Source organism: Notechis scutatus, chromosome 4, assembly GCF_049901735.1.
Source record: "Notechis scutatus isolate UNSWTSFEM ecotype Mainland chromosome 4, rNotScu1.2, whole genome shotgun sequence".
Classification (NCBI taxonomy): Eukaryota; Metazoa; Chordata; class Lepidosauria; order Squamata; family Elapidae; genus Notechis; species Notechis scutatus.
The window spans coordinates 85,845,588-85,866,941 of NC_142012.1; the positions used below are offsets into that span (position 1 = coordinate 85,845,588).

General features: G+C 39.8%; 1 protein-coding gene across 8 annotated transcripts in view; it reads right to left on the reverse strand.

The window, feature by feature from the left end:
- The window catches only part of JMJD1C (jumonji domain containing 1C), a 121,114-nt gene that overhangs the window by 73,435 nt on the left and 26,325 nt on the right, over positions 1-21,354 (reverse strand). For all 8 annotated transcript variants that reach the window (XR_015749336.1, XM_087964037.1, XM_087964032.1 and 5 more), the window contains exon 2: positions 12,935-13,099. Coding sequence is in view for 3 of the 8 variants with exons in the window: in XM_087964037.1 (XP_087820163.1) it covers positions 12,935-13,099 (165 nt within the window). In the remaining 5 variants the exon portion in view is untranslated. The remainder of the gene's footprint in view (positions 1-12,934; positions 13,100-21,354) is intronic.

A 21,354-nucleotide genomic window follows, 5' to 3' on the forward strand; every position in this document is an offset into this window, starting at 1 on the left:
CCCACACTTCCCCTTCTTCTGAACTAGAGGAATGACTGTTTTAACTGGTCCATGGAACACACCTCCTGGTATCCCAGCCATTCGCTGTGGGAATGGTTTGAGGCCTGCACAGGGGTTCTAGTATAATCAGCCCTCCCAAGTGGAACTCCCTCCCAAGGGAAGGCTTGCATAGGTGAGGTGAATTGTCCAGGTGCTAACCCAGTAGGGCCCAAGATCTGTTGAATACCATCAACAACCCCCTGCCTAATAGCTAGAGAGACCACATTTCTCATATGATCTGGGACATCTGCTCCTGGGTAACCCCCAGGACGAAGGCCTACAGCAGTCGGGGTAAAAGTGGCCTCAACTGGAGGCCTCTGTCATATATTTGGCTGATTCCAGCAAGAAGCAGAAGGTTTTGCCCAAGAAACAGGCCTGTTGCTAAAGCCTGTTCTGCTCAGCTCCTATGGCAGGGAGGAGTTAAGCTCACCAACCCCATCTGGAGACCAACCCTGTGGCAGTTGGAATGTAGCAATCTCTGAATCTGTCCTGGCAAATTTTGAATGGGGTGACAGTTGGCCCCGCCCTTCTCTTTGCTGCAGGCCCTTGGCACAAACTGCCTTTCCAGGGCCTCATGTCAACTTTTTTCCACTTTTTTTTCCAGCTTTGGTCTTTTTCTTCTTTGCAACACCCTTGGCTTTAATCTTGGCCACCACCTCCTGAGCTTGATGACTGAACCTTGGCCCGTCTCTTGTTCTTTGATGAGGCCTGTACTGCAGCAGGGGATAGAGTCTCTTTGTGACCTGATTCTACCGACAGGTCTCTTGTGCCCTCCATTTTGAATTCTACTGGCCCAAGGGTGCTGTTTGAATTGGCTGCCTCTCTATCTTCGTCCCCCTGGAATATGGCCAGGTGAGCGGAACAATCCCACTGTGAGGCCTTAAATTTAGTCCTTACTAAAGGGCGGGAGACTGTAATCAACATACTTTCATGCTGGAGCTGCCGAAAGTGGCCAGCTGATTGGCGCTAAGCCGGAGAGAGGCTTTCCGGTGGCGTGGGGTTCCTTGTGCTGTTAATCTGGGACTCAGATAGCCTGTAGGCAATGAGCCCCAGTCGCCAGCTGCCTGGGCTCACCGGGATCACTTATAGTTTTGATGGCAGGTCAAGTGCCCTCAGTGCTGGGAGCCGAAATTCCGGCCCTGGAATCACTCCTGGGGGGGGAGAGCCTTTCCCATCCCTCTCGCTGTTGCACTCGCTCTACTGGGTCCCTGGAAGCAGGATTCGAAGTCCAACGCTGATAAAAGCCTCAGAAGTTTGAATAGAGCAGTGCTTCTCAAACGTTTTAAGTCCACCGCCCTCTTGGTGCTACAAACTCATCCTCGGTGCCCCCTACCCAGGGGTGGGATTCAAATTTCTGTGGGCGTGGCCTATTTTGATGGTGTGGCTTGCTGGTCATATGACTGGGTGGGCGTGGCCAGGTGACTGGCAAACTAAATACAGGTGGTCCTCACTTAATGGCCAGTTGTTTAGCAAGTGTTCTAATTTATGACTGGCCTCCTCAGAGCTACTTGACCAGTTTTTGGAGTTTTGACAGCTTTAGATCAGGGGTCTAAATCCCACCCCTGCCTGTGTGTGTGAGAAAGAGGGAGAGAGAGAGGTTGGATCAGATCTCTCTCTCTCCCACCAACGCCAGAAAGCCACCGTCAGTCAAAATTCATATTATTGGAATCCAGGATTTAAAATTATGAGTTTGGTGGTCCCTGAGGTCCAAAAGTTTGGCGACCCCGATCTAAAGGGGTGAGCCTGAGAGAGGGAAAGAGAGAGAGAAAAGAGAGAGGAAGAAAGAGAAAAGGGAAAGAAAGAAAAAGGGACAGACAAAGAAGGGGGATAGAAGGAAGGGACAGAAATAAAAAGAAATAAAGGAGGGAGGGAGGAGAAAGATAATGAGATATCTATTCTAGTCCAATCACCTGCTCCAGCAGGGTTAGAAGGGAGTGTGTGTGTGTGTGTGTTCTCCTTGTAATTTACCAGTACATTTTGGTTTTGCCTTCTTCAGAATTGGCACTATAATACATTGGGGAATTTTTAGGGTGGAGATCTGGTCCAATGGATCCTGTTTAAAGCCTCAACAAAATGTGAGAGCTTCCTGATAGTCTTTGACCATGTTTCGTCCACAAAACCTTTAATAGAAGCCAAAAGAGGTTTCAATGTGCTGGCAAAGACGTTTTAATGTGGAAAAGGGCCTCCATCTAAATTAGGCCTCATTCAATCTGATGCATCAGGTCTCTCTCTCTCTCTCTCTCTCCCTCCCTCCCCCCCTCTCTCTCCTTCCCTCCCAGACTGGCTTTGCTCTACTTTCCTGATGTGCTTGTGGGGCTGGCGCTTTGAACATGGATGGATGGATGGATGGATGGATGGAGGGAGGGAGAGAGAGAAAGAGAGGGGCAGGCAGATAGATAGATAGATAGATGATAGATCTATATTGGTAGATAGGTAGGTAGGCAGGCAGACAGACCTTTTGGATGGATGTATGGATAGGTAGATAGGTAGGTAGATATATCTTTATTGGTAGATAGATAGGTAGGTAGGCAGGCAGACATATCTTTTGGATGGAAGGATAGGTAGATAGATCTATATTGGTAGGTAGGTAGGTAGACAGAAAGACAGACAGGTAGGTAGGCAGGAAGGCAGGCAAACAGATAGATCTTTTGGATGGACGGACGGACGGACGGACAGACAGAATGTGACAACGGCGGCACTTTGGGAAAGTGGTGGCGGCGGCTTTTCCCAACATGCTACTGCATTCGAGGCGCCAGTTCCGGTGCGGTAAAACAGTCAATGGGGTGGGCCTCCAGGCCCAGCGCCTCGAACGCCCTCCTGCCACCTCTTACAGTTCCTAAGGGGGCCGACAGAGGGGCGTTTGAGGTGCCGGTCGGCCCTGCAGTTTCACCCATTGACTAGCACTGCTCCGGAGTCGGCGCCTCCAATGCGGAAGTGATGGCATGTTACATGCCGCCGTGGCCATGTTCGATTCACTGCCCCCCTGCCGTCTCTTAGCGCCCCTCTGCTGGCCCCCTTGGGATGCTAAGAGGCGGCAGGGGGGCGTTCGAGGCGACAGCCCTGCAGGTTCACCCATTGACTGTAGCACCGCTCTGGAGCCGGCGCCTCAATGGGTGAAACTGCAGGGCAGGCCGGCGCCTTGAATGCCCCCCTGCTGCCTCTTAGCACCCCCCTGCCGGCCCACTTGGGGACGCTAAGAGGCGGGGGCATGTTGAACGCAGCCACGGTGGCACGTAATGTACCACCACTTCCACATTGGAGGCGCTGGCTCCGGAGCGGTGCTACAGTCAATGAGTGAACCTGCAGGGCCAGTGCCTCAAACACCCCCCCTACCGCCTCTTAGCACCCCCCTGCCGGCCCCCTTGCCTCTTAGCACCCCCCTAAGGCAACCCACCATCCCCCAGGGGGCGGTACCACCCACTTTGCGAACCACTAGAATAGAGGTTTCATTTCATTTGCTCTGTGAGAGCTCACAACGAGGAACTGAGTCGAAAACTGAGTAACCATGGCAACAGAGGTGGGTCTAAACAGCTTGGCAGACTCAGTCCCAAGATGAAGGAGGCGGCGTTTTCTCCTAACCTGGACTCTTGCAGCAGTCTCATGGAGAACCAGCCTATCTCTTCTCAGCTATGGTCGTTATGCCCTCAGGGCAAATGTATGTTTTAAGTTCAAAAGAGGCTAAGATTAGAGTTCCCAGATTTGAGCTGCAAAATCACTAGAAAATAATAGATGCTTTGTTATTTCTCTGCTGCCATTAGTGTTCCCCGTCCAAAAGAGTTGTTCTGATTCCCACTCCCCACTTATTTCTGTTAAAACAAGAACAAGCTCCTTTGTATATCCTGCTCTGGTCACATCAAACTCTGTAATGATTTTTTTCTCTCCAGCCTTAAACTCATCACTGTTCTGCTATCAACTAGTTCCCACAGATCCTACTTAATCTTGGCTGTTTGACTTTGGATCTATTTTGTTTTTAAATTAGGCAATTTGTCTTATCTTGTAATACTTTGAAAGTTGCTCTCCAAACCTTAAATCAGTTTCCAAAGCAAACCAATGAAAACATCTTTCTGTTCAAGTAATAGTGGTGAAACGTCAGTGAAGAGAATGATACCAGCAGTAGGAAAATATCGTAGACACTGAGCCTAAGTTAAAACTTTGACCTTATTTATCTGTTCTTTTAATTTATATTTGCTCAAAGACTTTAATTAATGTTTATAGTCAAACATTTTGTAGCACACCAACTAGAGATAAGAATTTACCAATTTTTCTTCTTTCTGTGGCTGCTATAATTCCAGCTGGCACCAGTGCTGCTATTGTATTACTGTTACTCAACATAAAGGGACAGGAGAAGAGGATAAGAAAGAGTTGTTTAAGGTAATTGTTCTACATAGTGCTTTATTGGTCCACAAGGCAAAATTGTTCACAAAGTCAAAATCACTTAATTTTTATGAAAATGCTAATAAATTTAGAGACCTGGTAAAAATCTCATTTTCCTGAATTAGAAGCAAAACATTTGAAAGTAATATGTAGATTTCTGTAAAACAGTATATTTGCAAAGGGGAAAAAAACAACTGATCAAGACTAATAAGTTGTCACAGATATAATTTAGAGGGCACTACTCTGTATCTTACCAAGATTATTATCTTGGATATCTGAATTCCATTTTGTAAGTCAAAATGAGGAAGGCATTAAAACACAATTGAAGTTTCTATGTTATCTGATGGAGGGATTCTTCAACTACCACTATCTAGAAAATCCAGACAGAAGAATTCCAAAGTATATTTAAATTATTACCAGTATGAAACCAATATTAAGCAAGATATCCACAGTATTACTGGGATCTGGAGAAAAAAGAGAGCTGTTATCAATATATTATTGCCAAATTTCCAGATGCTTTCAAATCACAGGCTTCATGACAGTGTTAAACACATGTTGCAGTTGGACCTTTTAAACAACAAAACAACTGAGCACAATACTGAGATTTCATAGAAAAGACAGAAGCTAACAACAAAAAACCTGAACAAGGCAGTATGGATGATGATAATTAGAATGGCAAAAAGAAAACAAATAGAGTTATATAATCATTTCCTTATGCATGCCATGGAATGTAATGATTAAAGAAATATTAATATATAGAATAATGTGGAATAATAGATTCAACTACAGTAGACACAGTATACAGTACGTAAGAATATACAATAGTATATAGAGAATGCCAAATTACATTAAATTTGAAATATTAGCAATTGGCAAAATGCAACACAGACAAAAAAACATGAAGATGACAACAGAACATATATTTTACATATATTATGAAAACATCTTTCTTCAATATTTAAAAACTCACAAAAAGAGGAAGGAAAAAATGACTGCCCCAGAGGGAAAATTACAGGGTTACTAGTAATATTTATAAAGGAGGAGGAAGTTGAGCAACTGCACATCCTTTTCAAAACAACTTGCCATGCAGCAATATGAAACAAGGAAAAAAGTATTGATATAAAGAAAGAAGAAAATGCAGAAGGAAATGCTATCTTGTACCACGTCTGGAGGAGCTCAGTACTATTTTACTATTTTACTAATATCAGAAACAGTGAAACTGTAATTGATATAAACATATTTCTGCAGAAAAATTTACTTTCTAATTACTACAACCTACAAATGTTTATATTCCACTTAACTAAGAAAAGAAAAAAAAAGTCACAGACACCTCAGATGGACATCAGTATTTTCTGAATTTATAGACTTACAGAACAGATGCATATATGCAATTTCCAATTCTGACAATGTTCCTCCAAATCAGGGTCTTCAAACTTGATAGCTTTAAGACTTGTGGACGTCAACTCCCAGAATTCCTCCTCCAGTCATGTTAGCTCAGGAATTCTGGGAGTTGAAGTCCACAAGTCTTAAACTTGCCAAGTTTGAAGACTCTTGCTCTAAAACAAGGGTCTTCAAACTTGGCAAGTTTAAGACTTGTGGTCTTGAGGACTTCAACTCCCAGAATTCCTGAGCTAACATGACTGGAGGAGGAATTCTGGGAGTTGGTCCACAAGTCTTAAAGCTGTCAAGTTTGAAGACCCCTGCTCTAAATCATTACATCTAGGACAACTTAAAAAAAAACTGCAAGATACTATATGCTTAGTTATTTTAATACCATGGTCGAATTCATATAAGCAATCACATTCCATACTACTGAAAATGTTTTTAATTTCATGTACCCTAGTGAATTCTGTATTTTTTTGGAACTATGCTGTCAAAGAACAACTTTGACAACATGGTTCCAAAAAACCTTCAGAAACTTTAACATTATAAAAAATACTTCATATGGAAATGAACAATTAGACTTCATTGTGGTAATGTACTTCACAAAAATATTTTTGGGCCAATCACTCTCTTTTACCCCAACTCACCTCGCTGGGTTCTTGTGAGGAAAAGAGGAGGAGAAAGAAGTATTAAGTATGTTTGCTGCCTTAAGTTCTTTTTTTAAAAAAGTACAGATGGAATAAGTAAAAATTAAAATCTAGATTCTAAATGGGCCAACCACCTCACTAATATTTTATAATCTTAATGGCAAAGCAGCAACAAACACACAGTTAATAGTTTGATAAAAAGCAGAGTTAACATTAGAAAGCATATAGAGTTACTGGATCATTGGTTAAATTAAGACAAAACATATATTTATGGACACAATAAATGTGTACCATTAAGAATCACAAGCTGGTCCACTGAACATTTTAAAATGTAATTCATAGTATATTATTTCCTTCAAAAAAAAAAGAAAGAATCCCACCTGTATCTATCAGGATTGCCTATCATGGTGACTCTCTTTCATGCAGCTTAAATGAAGAAAATATCTCTTGATTATTTCAAGACAGACTTTAAATGCAACTATGTGCAAGAATGCTGCATTACATACTTTTACAAAGCATACAGACTGAGAGGTCCTTGGTGCTCTCTGAGCTTGGTTGTTTTATTGCAGACATTTCATTCCCCAAATTAGGTATCATCATCAGTACCTCATGTCCAAGTTCAGAGAGCACCAAGGATCCCTCATTTCAACCCCAAGCTACGAATATTCTCTTTTATTGGCATACAGAATGATTTTAACTTGTTTTGCATTTAGCCTAAGTTTTATTTCCCTTCCACCATTTTTCCAATGAATAATTCAGTTAGATAAAAAGATCCAGTCCAGAACTGCAACACCAGGAAGGCAGAGATAGTCCATGATGCTTCATTCTTTTTAAATTTGGAGGTGAAGTCTATGGTGACAATAAGTCTTGGACCAGCCCTTAATCTATTTGCAGGTGTTTTCCTTGTGCATCTCAGTTGTTGTGAATGAGATCACATATCTATGTACTTATCATGTTTTGAATTCTTTTCAAATTAACTTTGACATTCTGTCTATTCTTATACCATTTGCTCTAAGAACAAAAAGAACATTCCCTTGCATATTCAAAGAAATTAATATTGGAAACAAATATTTTTTATTTTAAAAATATACACAACATAGATTCAGGAGGGAAAATTGGTATTTTAATTAATTATTGACTTTTTAACAAATGTCCAAATCAACAGTCTTTATGTATATACAAAGTTTTAAGTTGCTTATAGTCAATCACCTGCTTATAACTAAAATAGAATACAGTACAGGTAAAATACAAAACAAAACACAGTAATGAAATTTCACAAGCTAGGGAGTGGCCAATGTCACATAGAGACTTGAAGATTTAGCAACTCTAAGTTAATATTGTGATAAAGATCAGCCAACAGGCAAGAAAGATAGTAGTCAAACACTCTGCCTTAAATCTTCTGAAGGATAGGATAAAGCAGAAGAGGCTGCTGATCCTTGTAAAATGAACAATGGAACATTATATGACTCAAAGTTTCTATACAGCCTATCCCAGAAAGACACAGGAACTGTGAAATAGGGATGTTATGACATACTGCAAATAACACTGAAGAGGACAAAACATCAAACCTTGTGAAAAAGAAGGCTTAAGGATTAAAAAAAAGGCTGGCTTTGTTCTGTTTTTTTGTGATCCAGCAGGCTGGAAATTAAACTGCAATCAGCCTGGCAATTAACTCCCAAGTGAATTCTTAGTATATCAAAGCCTAGCAGGAAAATACTGTTCAACAGAAGCCTGAAAAGCAGAGTTTTTCCATTATGCTTCTTATCCATCTGGATTTAAAATATTGTAAAAAGAATGAATGAGCCAAGATCTACTGGGGGAAAAGTTAATTTCTGCCAGAAACTAGAACATGCTTGCTGACATTAGCCCCACCTCACTGAAGAGCCAAGGCAGGTCTGAGAAACACTTACAGGCTATCCAACTCATAAACAATTATGGGTAGCATATGTATTTAAAAACAATATTTAATACAACTTTCAAAAATGTACTAAAACACCTATCATAATGATTAAATTCCCACCTAGCTAACTAACATGATGCTTCCTAAAGAAGCTCCTATGGATAGAGTCTTCCAGGTATACTTAAGGACAGCAGGGTGCAAACAACTTAAAGCTGGGGGGAGGGGGGATGCAGTTTCAGAGGATGGGCATTACAAAATTGAAGGCCTGGCACCTCTAAATGCCTTAGGACTACACTGTTTTAGATATGGCAGCGTACTCATTCTGTGAATACTAGATAGCTAGAAACAGTGGAAGAAAGGTGGTCCCTCAGACAGCCAGGCCTTATGACTTTTAGCAGAATATAATATGTAGCTCAGGGTTGAACTGTGGAGTCCTTGGAGCATCACTCTGTGGATCATGTTACCTAGCTGGGTAACGAAAGATCTGCATATTGTAAAATGAAATGTCTGCAAGCAAGCTCAGGGAACATATCAAGGACTTCACACCTATGACTTTTGATTTTAACTTCCAGCACAACCAGTTTTCTGAATATGCAGATCTAATCACAACAGAGAACGTGCAGTGAAAACTTTAAGGACTGCAGTTATTCCCCTTCGACTATTACCTTACGTTAACAGGACAAACCAAACATTGGTCAATCTCTCTCTCTCTCTCTCTCTCTCTCACACACACACACACACACACACACACACACACACACACACCTGATGATATTATTGAAACACTAATGGTATTACTAATTTTTTGGGAAATAGCCAAATTTCCAAAAATTTCACTTTCATGAGGTCCTTGCTTAATGACCATTCTTTGACAATTGTTCAAAGTTATGATGGTGCTGAAAAATGTGACTTATGACTAGTCTTCAGGTTACCTTTTTTATTACTAGTTCTGAAAATCCCATTACAAAATAAAGTTTATTTGAGCTAAATAAACTAGCATATAGATTCCCAACTATTAAGAGGAATAAACAAGGGGTAGAAAGGACAAGTTTACAGAAATCTAAACATATTGGTTATGAATTTAACCAATGTAGATGAACCAAAGTACTTAGATAATTTTAACAGTTCTGTTACTCTATGCATCCCCATTCAAAATCTCTTGGCAAAATCCAAAATTATTAACAATGCTACTTTTCTGGACTACTTGGTCGGAATGGTTTGGAAAGGATGTGTTACAAGTAACTGTTAGGATGATTCCAGTTGCTGACAATGGCAAATTTCTGATCAGTGATATATAGGATTAGACAGAACTCAACTTAATTGATGGAACTTGTTTTGATCTAATAACTAAGTAACTAATTCACCAGATAGAAAAGCTTCCACTGGTGCAGAATGCAGCTGTACAAACTATATTGGGTGTCCCAAAGAAGGGCATACATAACACCTCTGCTCCACAAATTCACTGGGTGCCAGTTTGCTTCTGGGTCCAATTCAAGGTTGCTTATTACCTATAAAGCCGTATATGGCATAGGACCGGGCTACTTACAGAGCTGGGTTCACCCTATCACATCAGCCTGTCCCACTTACTCAAGCAGGGGAGGTATGTTACAGACTCCATCAATCAAATTTTTTTAGCTGGCAGGGTCTAAGAAGAGGGCCTTTTCTGATGCTGCCCTACATCATGAAACATCTTGCCCTCAGAGGTGAGGAAAGCCCCCAATCTCTTGGTCTTCTGCAAGGGGGTCAAAATTTGGCTGTGTGGTCTTCCTGGGAGGACACAGGTGCCCCCATAATCATGGGGATAGTTGGCCCCATGAGGATTCCCCCCTCCTGTATTAACAACTAACCTCCCCATCTTGGAGATCTCCATATTTTGAAATTTTATAGTGTTTTTTTATAATTTAATTTTTAAATCTTAAATTATTTTATTTTAATGCTTAATTTTATTGATTAAATTGTATATCGCCCAGATCCCATCTCTGAGGGAAATGGACAGTTAAGAAGTATGAAATATAAATAATTTAAAAAAAGAAATATACATTTTATGTAATGTTTTATTTGATTATGCTGCAGCAGTTAAGAGCTGAATTGGGAATTATACAATTCATGCACTATTCAAAATTAGAGCATATAAATGCTGGCACAAAGTCAATTAAATGGAGACTGATAGACTCCTCAAGTTATGTCTACTAGAGCAAATAAAATCACAATCACTAGTCTCCTGGATCACCAAACTAACAAATTTTGTAAGAAGAGAACGATTTAAAAAAGAGTGGCCCAAAGAATTAAGGAAACGAAATGATACATCTATCCTTAGTAATGGGGTAACTTGAAATGGCTGAGCAAATACAAACGGCATTAACACCCCCTGAAAATGGGGGCTGTGTGTGGTTTCGCGTTTGAAGCCGTGGTGATGCTGTGGGTGGGGATCAAGGCACAAATGAAAGAAGGGGAGGGAGGAAGCAACCGAAGCCTGTCCTTCTCTCTGGGTCAGCTCTCTCAGTCTCTCTCGCTCCTCCACCAGCACAGGAAGAAACTGCTTCAAAGAAGCGGGCTTTTCCTGTGCGCTTTTCTCCCCACCCCCGTCCGCCCGCCCGCCCGCCCGCAGTGCTCCGTTCTGCCTGCCTGCCTGCCTTCGTTAATGGTTGAATCGGAACAGCCCGGCTGAGTAAAGAGGCGAATAGTTATTATTCTCAGTCGAAGCTGCTCCCAAACAACCAGAAACTAAGGCAGGCAGGCAGGCAGGCAGAATGGGACACTGTGGATTGAAGCTGCCGTGGGGTGGGAGTGAAATTTCCTCTTAAAATGAAGATGCGTGTTATACGCCTGTGCGTGTTATACGCCGATAAATCGGTACTTTTCAAACAGACAGCTATTTGAAATTACAACTGCCAAAACATTTTAGGGAGATATTTACGCGAGCGAGATTTGAACCGTTTGACACAATGGTTAGATATGGGAGATTCCATTCTGTATCCTACAGTAGACATCTCTGCATTTGCAGAGCGGCAGAGGTAGAAGACCTGGCTCACATCCCATTTGATTGTTGCCTGTATAAGAGGGTGAGAGACAGATGACCCACTGGGATCCCATATTAAAACAACTTACCTTATGTGCATCCAGAATCTGAAAATAACATTTAACACAACATAGTACTTAAGCAAAATGGTTCCGTTGAGATCGGCATATGTGGGACTGATTGGGGTAGATTGTAGGGGTGATACTGAAATGTAATTGTATTATATTTACCTATATATTAAATTATTGTATTTTATTCCAATTTCATTTTAAATTGTATATTATTCCAATTTCATTTTAAATTGTGTTTTATCCAATTCCATTTTAAATTGCTTTTATCAGATTTTAGTAATAATTTGTGTCTGGAACTCTGCACTTTGATATGGCCCAAGGGCTAATCAATGAGGTAAAGTGAAAGTAATTATGTAGCTGTCTATCATGTTCTAAATAACCATTTTTTATTGGTAATAATTATTTTTACTGGTAATGAATTCAAACTCTTAATTCTCACACCCACCACTAATAAAGAGAGAAAATGGATGTTCTGAGCACTGAAGAAATAGGAAGGGCAGATGGACTATGTAAATATCCCCAAGGAATAAATGAAAAGGCAACTTTACTCAGAACAGATAATATCCTTTGACGATATGTTTAACATCATCAAACAATATCTGCTTAATCCAAGCCCTTGAGAAGGACCCAATAAGTGGACAGAAATGCCAAATCTAATCTAAATATCTCGACTGTGCAAACGATCATAACAATCCCCTCCAAAGGAACAGTAATGGTGGAGGGGCCTGCATGCTCTAGTGATGCTAAGGGCTATTCTGAACAGCTAGAACCATATCAAGACAGGTCTTAAAATTGGAAGATAGGGAAGCAAACATTTCAGAGAAGCTTGTATCGCTAGTTGCATTGTGAGTCTTTCAGGGATTGGCTAAACTAATGCACAATGGATTGCCACTGGATGACTCTCCCAGGAATTAATACATTACAGATTAAAACAACTAGGAGAAAGAAATTGCAACAACCCAAGTCTCTTTGTCTGTTCAGTTCATGCATGGTAAGCTGCATACAAACATTCTCATGAGAAGAAGAAATGAGAACAATGTTTAATGGGAAGCCAATAACTTTGTACAGCGACCTTAAGATGAATAAGAGAAGATCAGACAGCATCATAAATCTCTGCAGGAAATAAAAAAACATGGCTAGGACACACTTATGCTTGACCCTTATTTAGGACAGAAACAAGAACATCTGAGCTAAGTGGCAGGAATAATATCAATAGCAAAAACTTGTAGAATACTTTCAATATGAAATGTATGGTCAAAATAGAGGCAAGCCATAGTACATCCCAAACAGAGCAATATCAAGATCCAATCTGATTTTAGTATTGAAAGAAAGGAAATAATCTTTCTAATTATTGAAGTAAGAATACTAAGTTATATGCCCTCATAACCAGAGGGTTTTTTCTTAACAAACAGACTGATTTATAAATTGCAACTACAGAAGGACACTGCTCTATTTTCTAAAGTTTCTCAATGGAAGTAAAAACATAAAATAGACATCTTACCAGTGCAGGCCACTGAATATGCTTGATTTTTGATCCCTGAGACTGGCTAGGATCCTTCCTCTTTGCCCAGATCAGTTGGTATTCCACAAGGAATGCTGCAAAATCTTCATAAACTTTAACCCATTCTCGCTTTTCCCATTCAAGATCATCAAATTCCACATATACCTAGGAACACAAATCAAACAATTATTATTGCATAGTTATACGGCGAAAAGGCTAGCAGAACATGTTGATATTTAGAACTTTTCTTAATTATTTCATTCTTAGTTTTTAAGCTGATTTTAAAAAAAAAGCCTAATGCAATAAAGAACGATAATAATAGATATCAAAAAGCTGACAAATGTATTCCTTCTTTTTCATAGATGGAGCTAGAAGAGGTGGCCTAACAGAAAGAAAAGAAAAGAAATTGCAAGAAAATGAACTTTCAAATCATTTTCTGTTCATAAAGAAATAAGAATGCATGTTCAACTACAAATAACCACAATTAAAATTCTGCATCCAACAATGACAACACATTATAAGGGTTCCTGTCATGCCCCTGTTTGAATCTGTTTCCTAGGGGGAGGGGTCAAGCAGCTGACAGGGAGTGGGAGTGTGGCTGTGGAAGAAACTGGGGAAGGGCACAGTCTGACTGGGCATTCACCCAAGGTCACCCCCTCTTCATCTTAGGGCACACAGGGAGGAACAGAGAAGGGAGCAACCTGAGTTACGGGGAGAAAAGGGTCCTGATTCCCTTCATTAGCTGCAGCTGGGAAAACAGGATTTAAAAAGGGCATTTGCGCACAGCACTTTGCTGGAAGCAAAGCATGAATTTATTTTTGTTTGTCAAGTCTTATCTGGGTTCTGGCATCCTTCCAACTGTGTATGTTTCGTTATCTTTTGAAGTCTGCAATTCCTTATCCTGTCCTGTCTCGTTAATTGCTGCAGTGTGGTTTGTGTTGGTTTTTATTTATAATTTTTATGTATTTTGGGTTCGGACTGAATTTCTTCCCTTTAAAAACTGTTCTTGGGAGTTTTTTCTCCAGCCGATAACTGGACATTGGGGGCCAAGTTGGATTATAGGGGGAAAGTTGGGGGGCCGACTATTAAAATTGACAGGGGGCGGTAATGCCTTAAAGTAAAACAAATGATGCAATCATTCAATCTTCACATAAACCTTTTTGGGGGTGGAAAAGGCCGCCGGGCGGGGGGCCCCTCGGGCGGGTGGTTGCCCGGGCCCCCCCGGTTTTTTGGGACTTTACCTACTTTTGTGACTTTGTTGCTTTTGTGCCACACCCCGGGTCATCACAGTTCCCTTTTTAAAAGACTCTTATTCTGAATATGACCCTAAGTTTAGTAACATATTTCTGATGAACTTATATATTTTTATAATAAAGAGTAGAATAGTTGGAAATGAAAAAATGATAATATATAAAATTCCTCCAGTTACTATTTAATTCCTACAGGGATAAACTAATGACCTACATTATTATATAAGCTTTACTGCATGTTAGGGGATACCCACAGGAAAAACTGAAATGCAACGTTCTAAAACTGCTACTGCACTCAAAATGTCCTTAAAAGTACATTTGGTTTTAATCTTTAATCTGTGTAAGAAAGGAAGAGAAGCATTATTACGAATGAGAATGTCAGAAGAAATAAAAAAATAGCATTTGTCAATTTTATTCTCCTTGCTTGGCAAATAAGCATTAAAAAGCGGAGAGCGACTGCTGCACTTACAATATTTGGCTGCAACCAAAGTAAGTTTCTATGTGGTTCATTTGGTAGCCAGCAAAGAAAACTGTTTATTGATTTTGAGTTAATTAAACTGTTTGATTACAGAATAAACGTGTCCAGAAAAAATAAACTTATTTTAAGACTGAGAAAACAGTTGCTCCAAGGTGGGGGCAATGTCTAGCCTACTGATCATAGAGAACACTGGCAGCTTCTCAAACATCTGTTAAAGATCAGGTTTCACTAGCATGGAAGCAATCAATGGAGCTATGTTGTAACTCTTAGCACTATAAGCAGGTCCAAATAAATATTCAGTTCTAATAAGTGAAAACAGTTGATGAACTCTTTAAAATACTTCTAAATATTATTTTTCCTCAAATAAGTGTAATTGTTAAAGAAACACACCTACACCTATACACAATTCTGCAATTTGGTATGGTTTTAGTTTGGATTTTAGTTCAAAGATTTGACTGTATTTATAGATAAAATGGAACCAATATTATCAGTGAAAAACAATAGGTTAACTTACAAAAATATTTTGATCCTTTGACTCATATGCCATGTTATAAAAATTATAAAAATTCTGTTTCTGCTGTAGACTTTATGATGTCACATCATGCAGTACTTAACACTTAAACCTTGATTTTGAGGATACTGTTTTAAAAATGTTGTTAAACCACTACAGGTAGTCCTCAACTTATGACCACAATTGAACCCAAAATTTCTGTTGCTAAGTGAGACAGTTGTTAAATAAATTTTGCTCTATTTTATACCTTTCTTGCTACAGTTGTTAAGTGAATTACTAGTTTAGTTAGTAATACGGTTTTTAAGTGAATCTGGTTTTCCCATTGACTTTGCTTGTCAGAAGATCGCAATGATCACATGACCTCTGCAATCATAAAAAAATGAGTCAATTGCCAAGTGTCTGAATTTTGATCATGAGGACGTTGCAAAGGTCGCAAGTGTGAAAAATGGTCGTAAGTTACTTTTTTCAATGCCATTGTACCTTTGGTCACTAAATGAACTGTTATATGTCGAGGACTACCTGTATATAATTTCCCATAACGTAGGAAAGAGGAAGAGAGCTTCTGATCATCAGTGATCACATCACATCTTTGGGTTGACTGCAAGAAAAATAAAGAAGACCAAGGCCACTCTCTTTAATCTGCCTTTCCTATATTTGTAACTACAATCTGCTCGTTTGTGCAAACTGTCATTCAGTAGACAAAGGATAAAGTGATTAGCTGCACTGAATCAGCAAAAAAAGAGAGCAAACAGGAGTTCAGGAGGAGGTTGCACTTTGTTCATCAGAGAAACGTGGAAAGGGATTGCTAGGACTGCAGAAAGATGATACACTTGTCCTCAAGTCTCTTAAAGGACGTCATGGAGAAGACAGGGCAGAAATTCACAGAGGGGTTCTAGAAGACTGGCAAGGCAGTAGGTTTCAGAAAATCCAGCATCATCATGAAAGATCTCCTAATGTAAGACCCCTTCATAGGATCACATTGACTCGGGAAGAGCTAGATTTGCCTTTGCCAGAAATGTTTAAACAGACACCACAGGGATTGATTCCTGCATCGGACCTGGAATGGACCAGGCTAGATGATTCTCCAAATCCTTTCTGTCCTTTATAGTTTATGATTTTGTGTCCATTCTGTGCACACATCCTGTTGTGACCTTCTATATTTTCACCAGTACAGTATCATGATTATCAAATTTATATGGCACTTAATGTAAATCACAGTGGCATGCAATAAAATAGAACACGTAATGCTATTACAATATCAGATTAAGTTGTTTGAACAATAAAAAAGCAACACCAATAAATTACTAAGTACTTTTAACAACGTCTGGTTTTATTATTATTATTAATTATTAATTATTATTAGTCAATTGCTTACAAGATAATAGGTATAAATATAAACATGAGTAAGAATACAGGAAATAGGTACAAATAAAAGGGGACAATAGGACAGGGATGGGAGGTATGATTGTGCACTTATGCACACCCCTTACAGACCTCTTAGGAATGGGCTGAGTGGATAGTTTGAGGTTAAAGGAGTGGGGGTTAGAGGATGTAACAACAGTCAGGTAGTGCATTCCAGGCATTGACCATTCTGTTGCTGAAGTCGTACTTTCTGCAATCAAGTTTGAAGCGGTTTACATTGAATTTGTATCTGTTGTGTGCTCTTGTATTGTTGTGGTTGAAGCTGAAGTAGTCATTGACTGGTAGGACCTTGTAGCAGATAATTTTGTGTGCTACGTTTAAGTCTAACTGTAGGCGCCATAGTTCAAGGTTGTCGAAGCCCAAAATCTCAAGCCTGGTGATATAGGGTATTCTGTTGCGACCAGAGGAGTATAGTACTCTTCTAGTGAAATACTTCTGGACTCGCTCAATTGTATTAATGTCTGATATACAGTGCAGATTCCAGACTGAAGAGCTGTATTCGAGTATTGGTCTAGCAAAAGTTTTGTATGCTCTAGTTAGCAATTCGATATTTCCGGAGAAGCTTCATAAGATTAGATTTACAACTCTTAATGCCTTTTTGGCAATGCTGTTACAGTGAGCTCTGGCGCTTAGGTCATTTGATATGAGAACTCCGAGGTCCTTGACAGAGTGAGGATCATCAACGAGGTCATATCTGCCTAGTTTGTATTTGGTGTACTGATTTTTTTTTACCAATGTGTAGGACAGAGCATTTGTTGGTCGAGATTTGGAGTTGTTGTCATGGCATGTAAGTTTAATAAATAAGGGCTTCTATATTAAGATAAATATTTCATTTGCATATCATGAAGAATATGCATAGGAGAAAGGTTAATTATGTGGCTACTGCACTCTGGATGAATTCTATCTTCAAACTGTTTCTTTGCAGGCAGTGCTATTCCATCAAAAATAACCAAGGAACAAGCACCAAACCTTCCCAAGGTTTCAGTTTCAATTTGTTTTTTCCTATTCAAACCTTCAAAACCTCCTATCAGGTCTTCACGGCAGATGAGAGTAGGTATCCAATTTGTGTAGGCCAGTACTACTTTTATTGTAAAGCTATAGTAACAGAATTGTGCAAGTCTGAGTTATTTCATCTTCTCTCCTCCTTCACTTTATTTTCATTAGGACTAGGGAGAGTTTTGACTGATAGTTTATTCAGGTTACATTCCTGCCCTGGATTCATCCTCTTTTCTAGGTAGTCCTCAACTTTTGACTGGTTGTTTAAAGTCTGTTCAGCATTATGATGGCCTTGGAAAAGATGTTTTATGGTGCATAAAGCACCTTCAGCCTTTGTTAATTGTCATGCCACCCTTCCAGACTGCATTTTAGGTGCTGCAAGATCCCACAATCACATCACCATGATTCTACATAGTCACTTAAGAAGAGTCATGCAGTGAGAATGAGCATCCAAAACAGTGATTCTTAAACTGTTTGACCCAAGAATTACTTTTCCTGTCTTGAGTAATATTACACAATATACACGCACGTGCACGCACACACACACACACACAAACTTCATTTTACACAAACATCTTGGCAGCAGCAATCCCAAACTTGATTCTTGATTCATAAACAAGCAGTTACAAATTGCTCCATTATACCCAATGTATGCCCAAATTAACTTCTCGGAGGGTAATTACCCCCAGTTTTAGAATTCAGAATCACTGTTCTAAAAGGTTGCTTCCTTTCAAAACAACAACTGAGGATAGGATTATGCATTGTCTTTCATCTCAGAGCCTGGTAGTTCCAGCTCCCTTTCTTTCATTTTCCTGATCCTACAATTACAGCTTGAACCAATACTATCTTCTGTGATCTAACTGCTGGCTCCAAAACAAAAGATTACTGAAGACCATTTACATTAGCTTAGCATTCATTTTTGCTTTATTAAGCCACTTTATATACAAAATATTCCTATAAACAGGTTCAAGAACCAAATGTGCCCTAAAATAACAAATGCCTTATCAGTCAGCTTCCAGTCTTTCCAGTTTTCACTTTGAAAAAGTATTGTGTTAGCAAAAAATTTAATACAGTACTTCCAAAGTGTGATTTGTGGTCAAAGACCAATCCTTGTAAAACATGCAAATAATGTACAAATATTTGTTTGTTTTCCTCCTTACTTGAGCTGCAAACTCAGCACGTTTGAGAAAGAGAAAAACAGAAGCTCTCCTCTGAATCCTTCACTCAGAGTGGTGGAGGCAGGGTTAGACCCATCCACTTTGTGTGTGTGTAAAACAACAAAAGATAGGTTGAAAATAATAACCAGTCCCAAAGTATAGTGCACTGGTGAATGGAGCAAGGAACAATCCACCTCTTCTCTGTGCGGACATTGCTCCCTTCCCCTTTAGCTCTGTTTGGTTTATTTTAACTGAAGTTTTAAATTTAACATTTTTATGTATTATTTTAATATTTTATTCTGTATTCTATTCAATGTCTGTATGGCACCTAGAGTCACATTTGGCAGCATACAAGTTCAATCATTTTTTTTTTAAAAAAAGGAAAAATAGCAAAGACTCTATAGAGATTGAACATTCAATTTCTCACTTTTTCAAGGTTGGGCTTTGTGCTTTTGGACACTTTTTTTCCAGAACTTCTGTGAGCCCAATATCATAGCAGTATCAAATGAAGAAATCAAACCATGGGTCCTCTTGTATTTTAAATCATATGCTTGCAATAAATTGATTGTATTTTCATACAACTATTGAATGTCTTAAATCACCGACTGTATAGTGTCTGAAAAAAGATGGAACACTTAACTCCATTTGAAACACAGAATCCAATATATCAACTGTAATTATCTTTTCTCTTATGCATATCCATGATATACAATCCTTCATGATATGCAAATGAAATATTTATCTGTGCAGCATATTTATTTTAATATGGAAGACTTTATTTATTAAACTTATATGCCACCCATCTTACCTGAAGGTGATTCTAAGCAGCTTATAGTCATTATAATATAATGCACTAAATGTTAAGACAATAAATAATCATATTACATAGGATTAAAATTGGCAAAGTTGGGTAAGGGAGCAAGATGCATATGGCAGGAGGTGAAGCCTTATCTCAGTCTATTAACCACCTCCAGAATCACACACCCCAGGCTAGCTGGCAGAATCAGGTCTTCAGATCCTTTCAGAAGGCCAAAAGAGTGAGGTGTGAATCCAACCTTGGGGGACACATTCCAAAGCACAGGAGCCAGAACAGAAAGGTCTTGTTTTGGTTCCTGACAGCCAGAATTCCTTGACCAATGGGATCTGCAGCAGGCATAGATGGGGCAGGCCAATCCTATTGGGGTGAGATGGCTTCTCCAATAGCCTGGACCTATGTCATAAAGGGCTTTAAAGGTAGTAATCAACAGCTAAAATTCGACCTGGGAACAAGCTGGTAACCAGCGTAGGTCACATAATAGTGGGCAACCCTAGAGGCTTCAAGAACTGTCTTCAAGAATTTGTATGCCGCCATCTTGCTGAAGGTGACTCTGTGCAGCTGTGTTCTGAGCCAGCTACACCTTGGAAAAACTCTTCAAGGGTAGCCCTGTATAGTCCATTGCAATAGTTCAAGAGTGAAATGACCAGGGTTTGGGTGACTGGGCAGAAAGACCAGACCCAAGGAAGGGCACAACTGGCACACAACACAAAATTGCCTAAAAGCTTACTAAGACTGCCAGTTGCTGTTTGAGAAGGAATTGTGAGACCAGGTGAACACACCAGGTCTGTCTAGGATGATGCAACGCCATCCACAAATAAAGGTGTTAATTTCTCAAAACAAGTAACACAGCATTTACATTTTGTTAAAAATAAGAATAGCTCCCTAATATATTAGGGAAGTAGTGGGAGTACAGGTAGAGATGTATGTAGAGATACAACTTAAAATATGTAAGTGAAATGACTTCAAAATTATCATTTTAAGCCTTTTATACATTTCTTGTCTTACTGTTGTCCAGATGTATTGGAGTACTATTCCCACACTTTCCACCTAGCATGTATATTTAACACATATGGAGAAAACCAGTTTAGAGAAGACTATGCTGTATAATTTAAACCAATTTAAATTCTATCTCTAAAACCAGGTTGGAGAATGCTAAGCTGCATACAATAAAGCATACAATAAATAGAAGCAATGAAAAAGTTGTTACAAAAGACAATATCTGCCCCATCCACATCATTTGTCAGATTTCAAAAGAAAGGTGAAGTAATACTTGCTATTACAGTGGAACCTCTGGTCACGACTGTAATCTGTTCCAGAATTTCGTTTGCAACCCAATTTGGTCGTGACTAGAAGCAAGACTGACTGCACATGTGTGTACAAAAAAAATGGTGTGGAAGAGAAAGTCGCCACGGCTGTGTTTGATTGCCACCTGAAGATGTGTTTGTGACCAGAGTGAAACATTTAGCGAATTTTTTTGGTTGGCACCTGATTTGGTTTGTGATTTGAGGTTCTACTGTATGCCAAAAATAGCTTTGGATAGTCTTGGGAGAAGCACCCAGCCATCATCCCTGCCTGGCGCCGGTCAGAACGCGAAGAGCTTCGCCTGGGGTGCCCAGCGCAGCTGACAGGTGGGCCCTCCTGCCCGACGGCAGAGCTCTGGCCAAGGCAGCGAGTGCCTCCCTGCCGGGGCCTCCACTCATCCCGCCAGAGCCGCACCAGAGCTGGGCGAGCTGGGAAAGCAAGCTGCGGGTGCGCGCCCGCCTGCCAAGCGAAAGAGCTGGGCCGACCC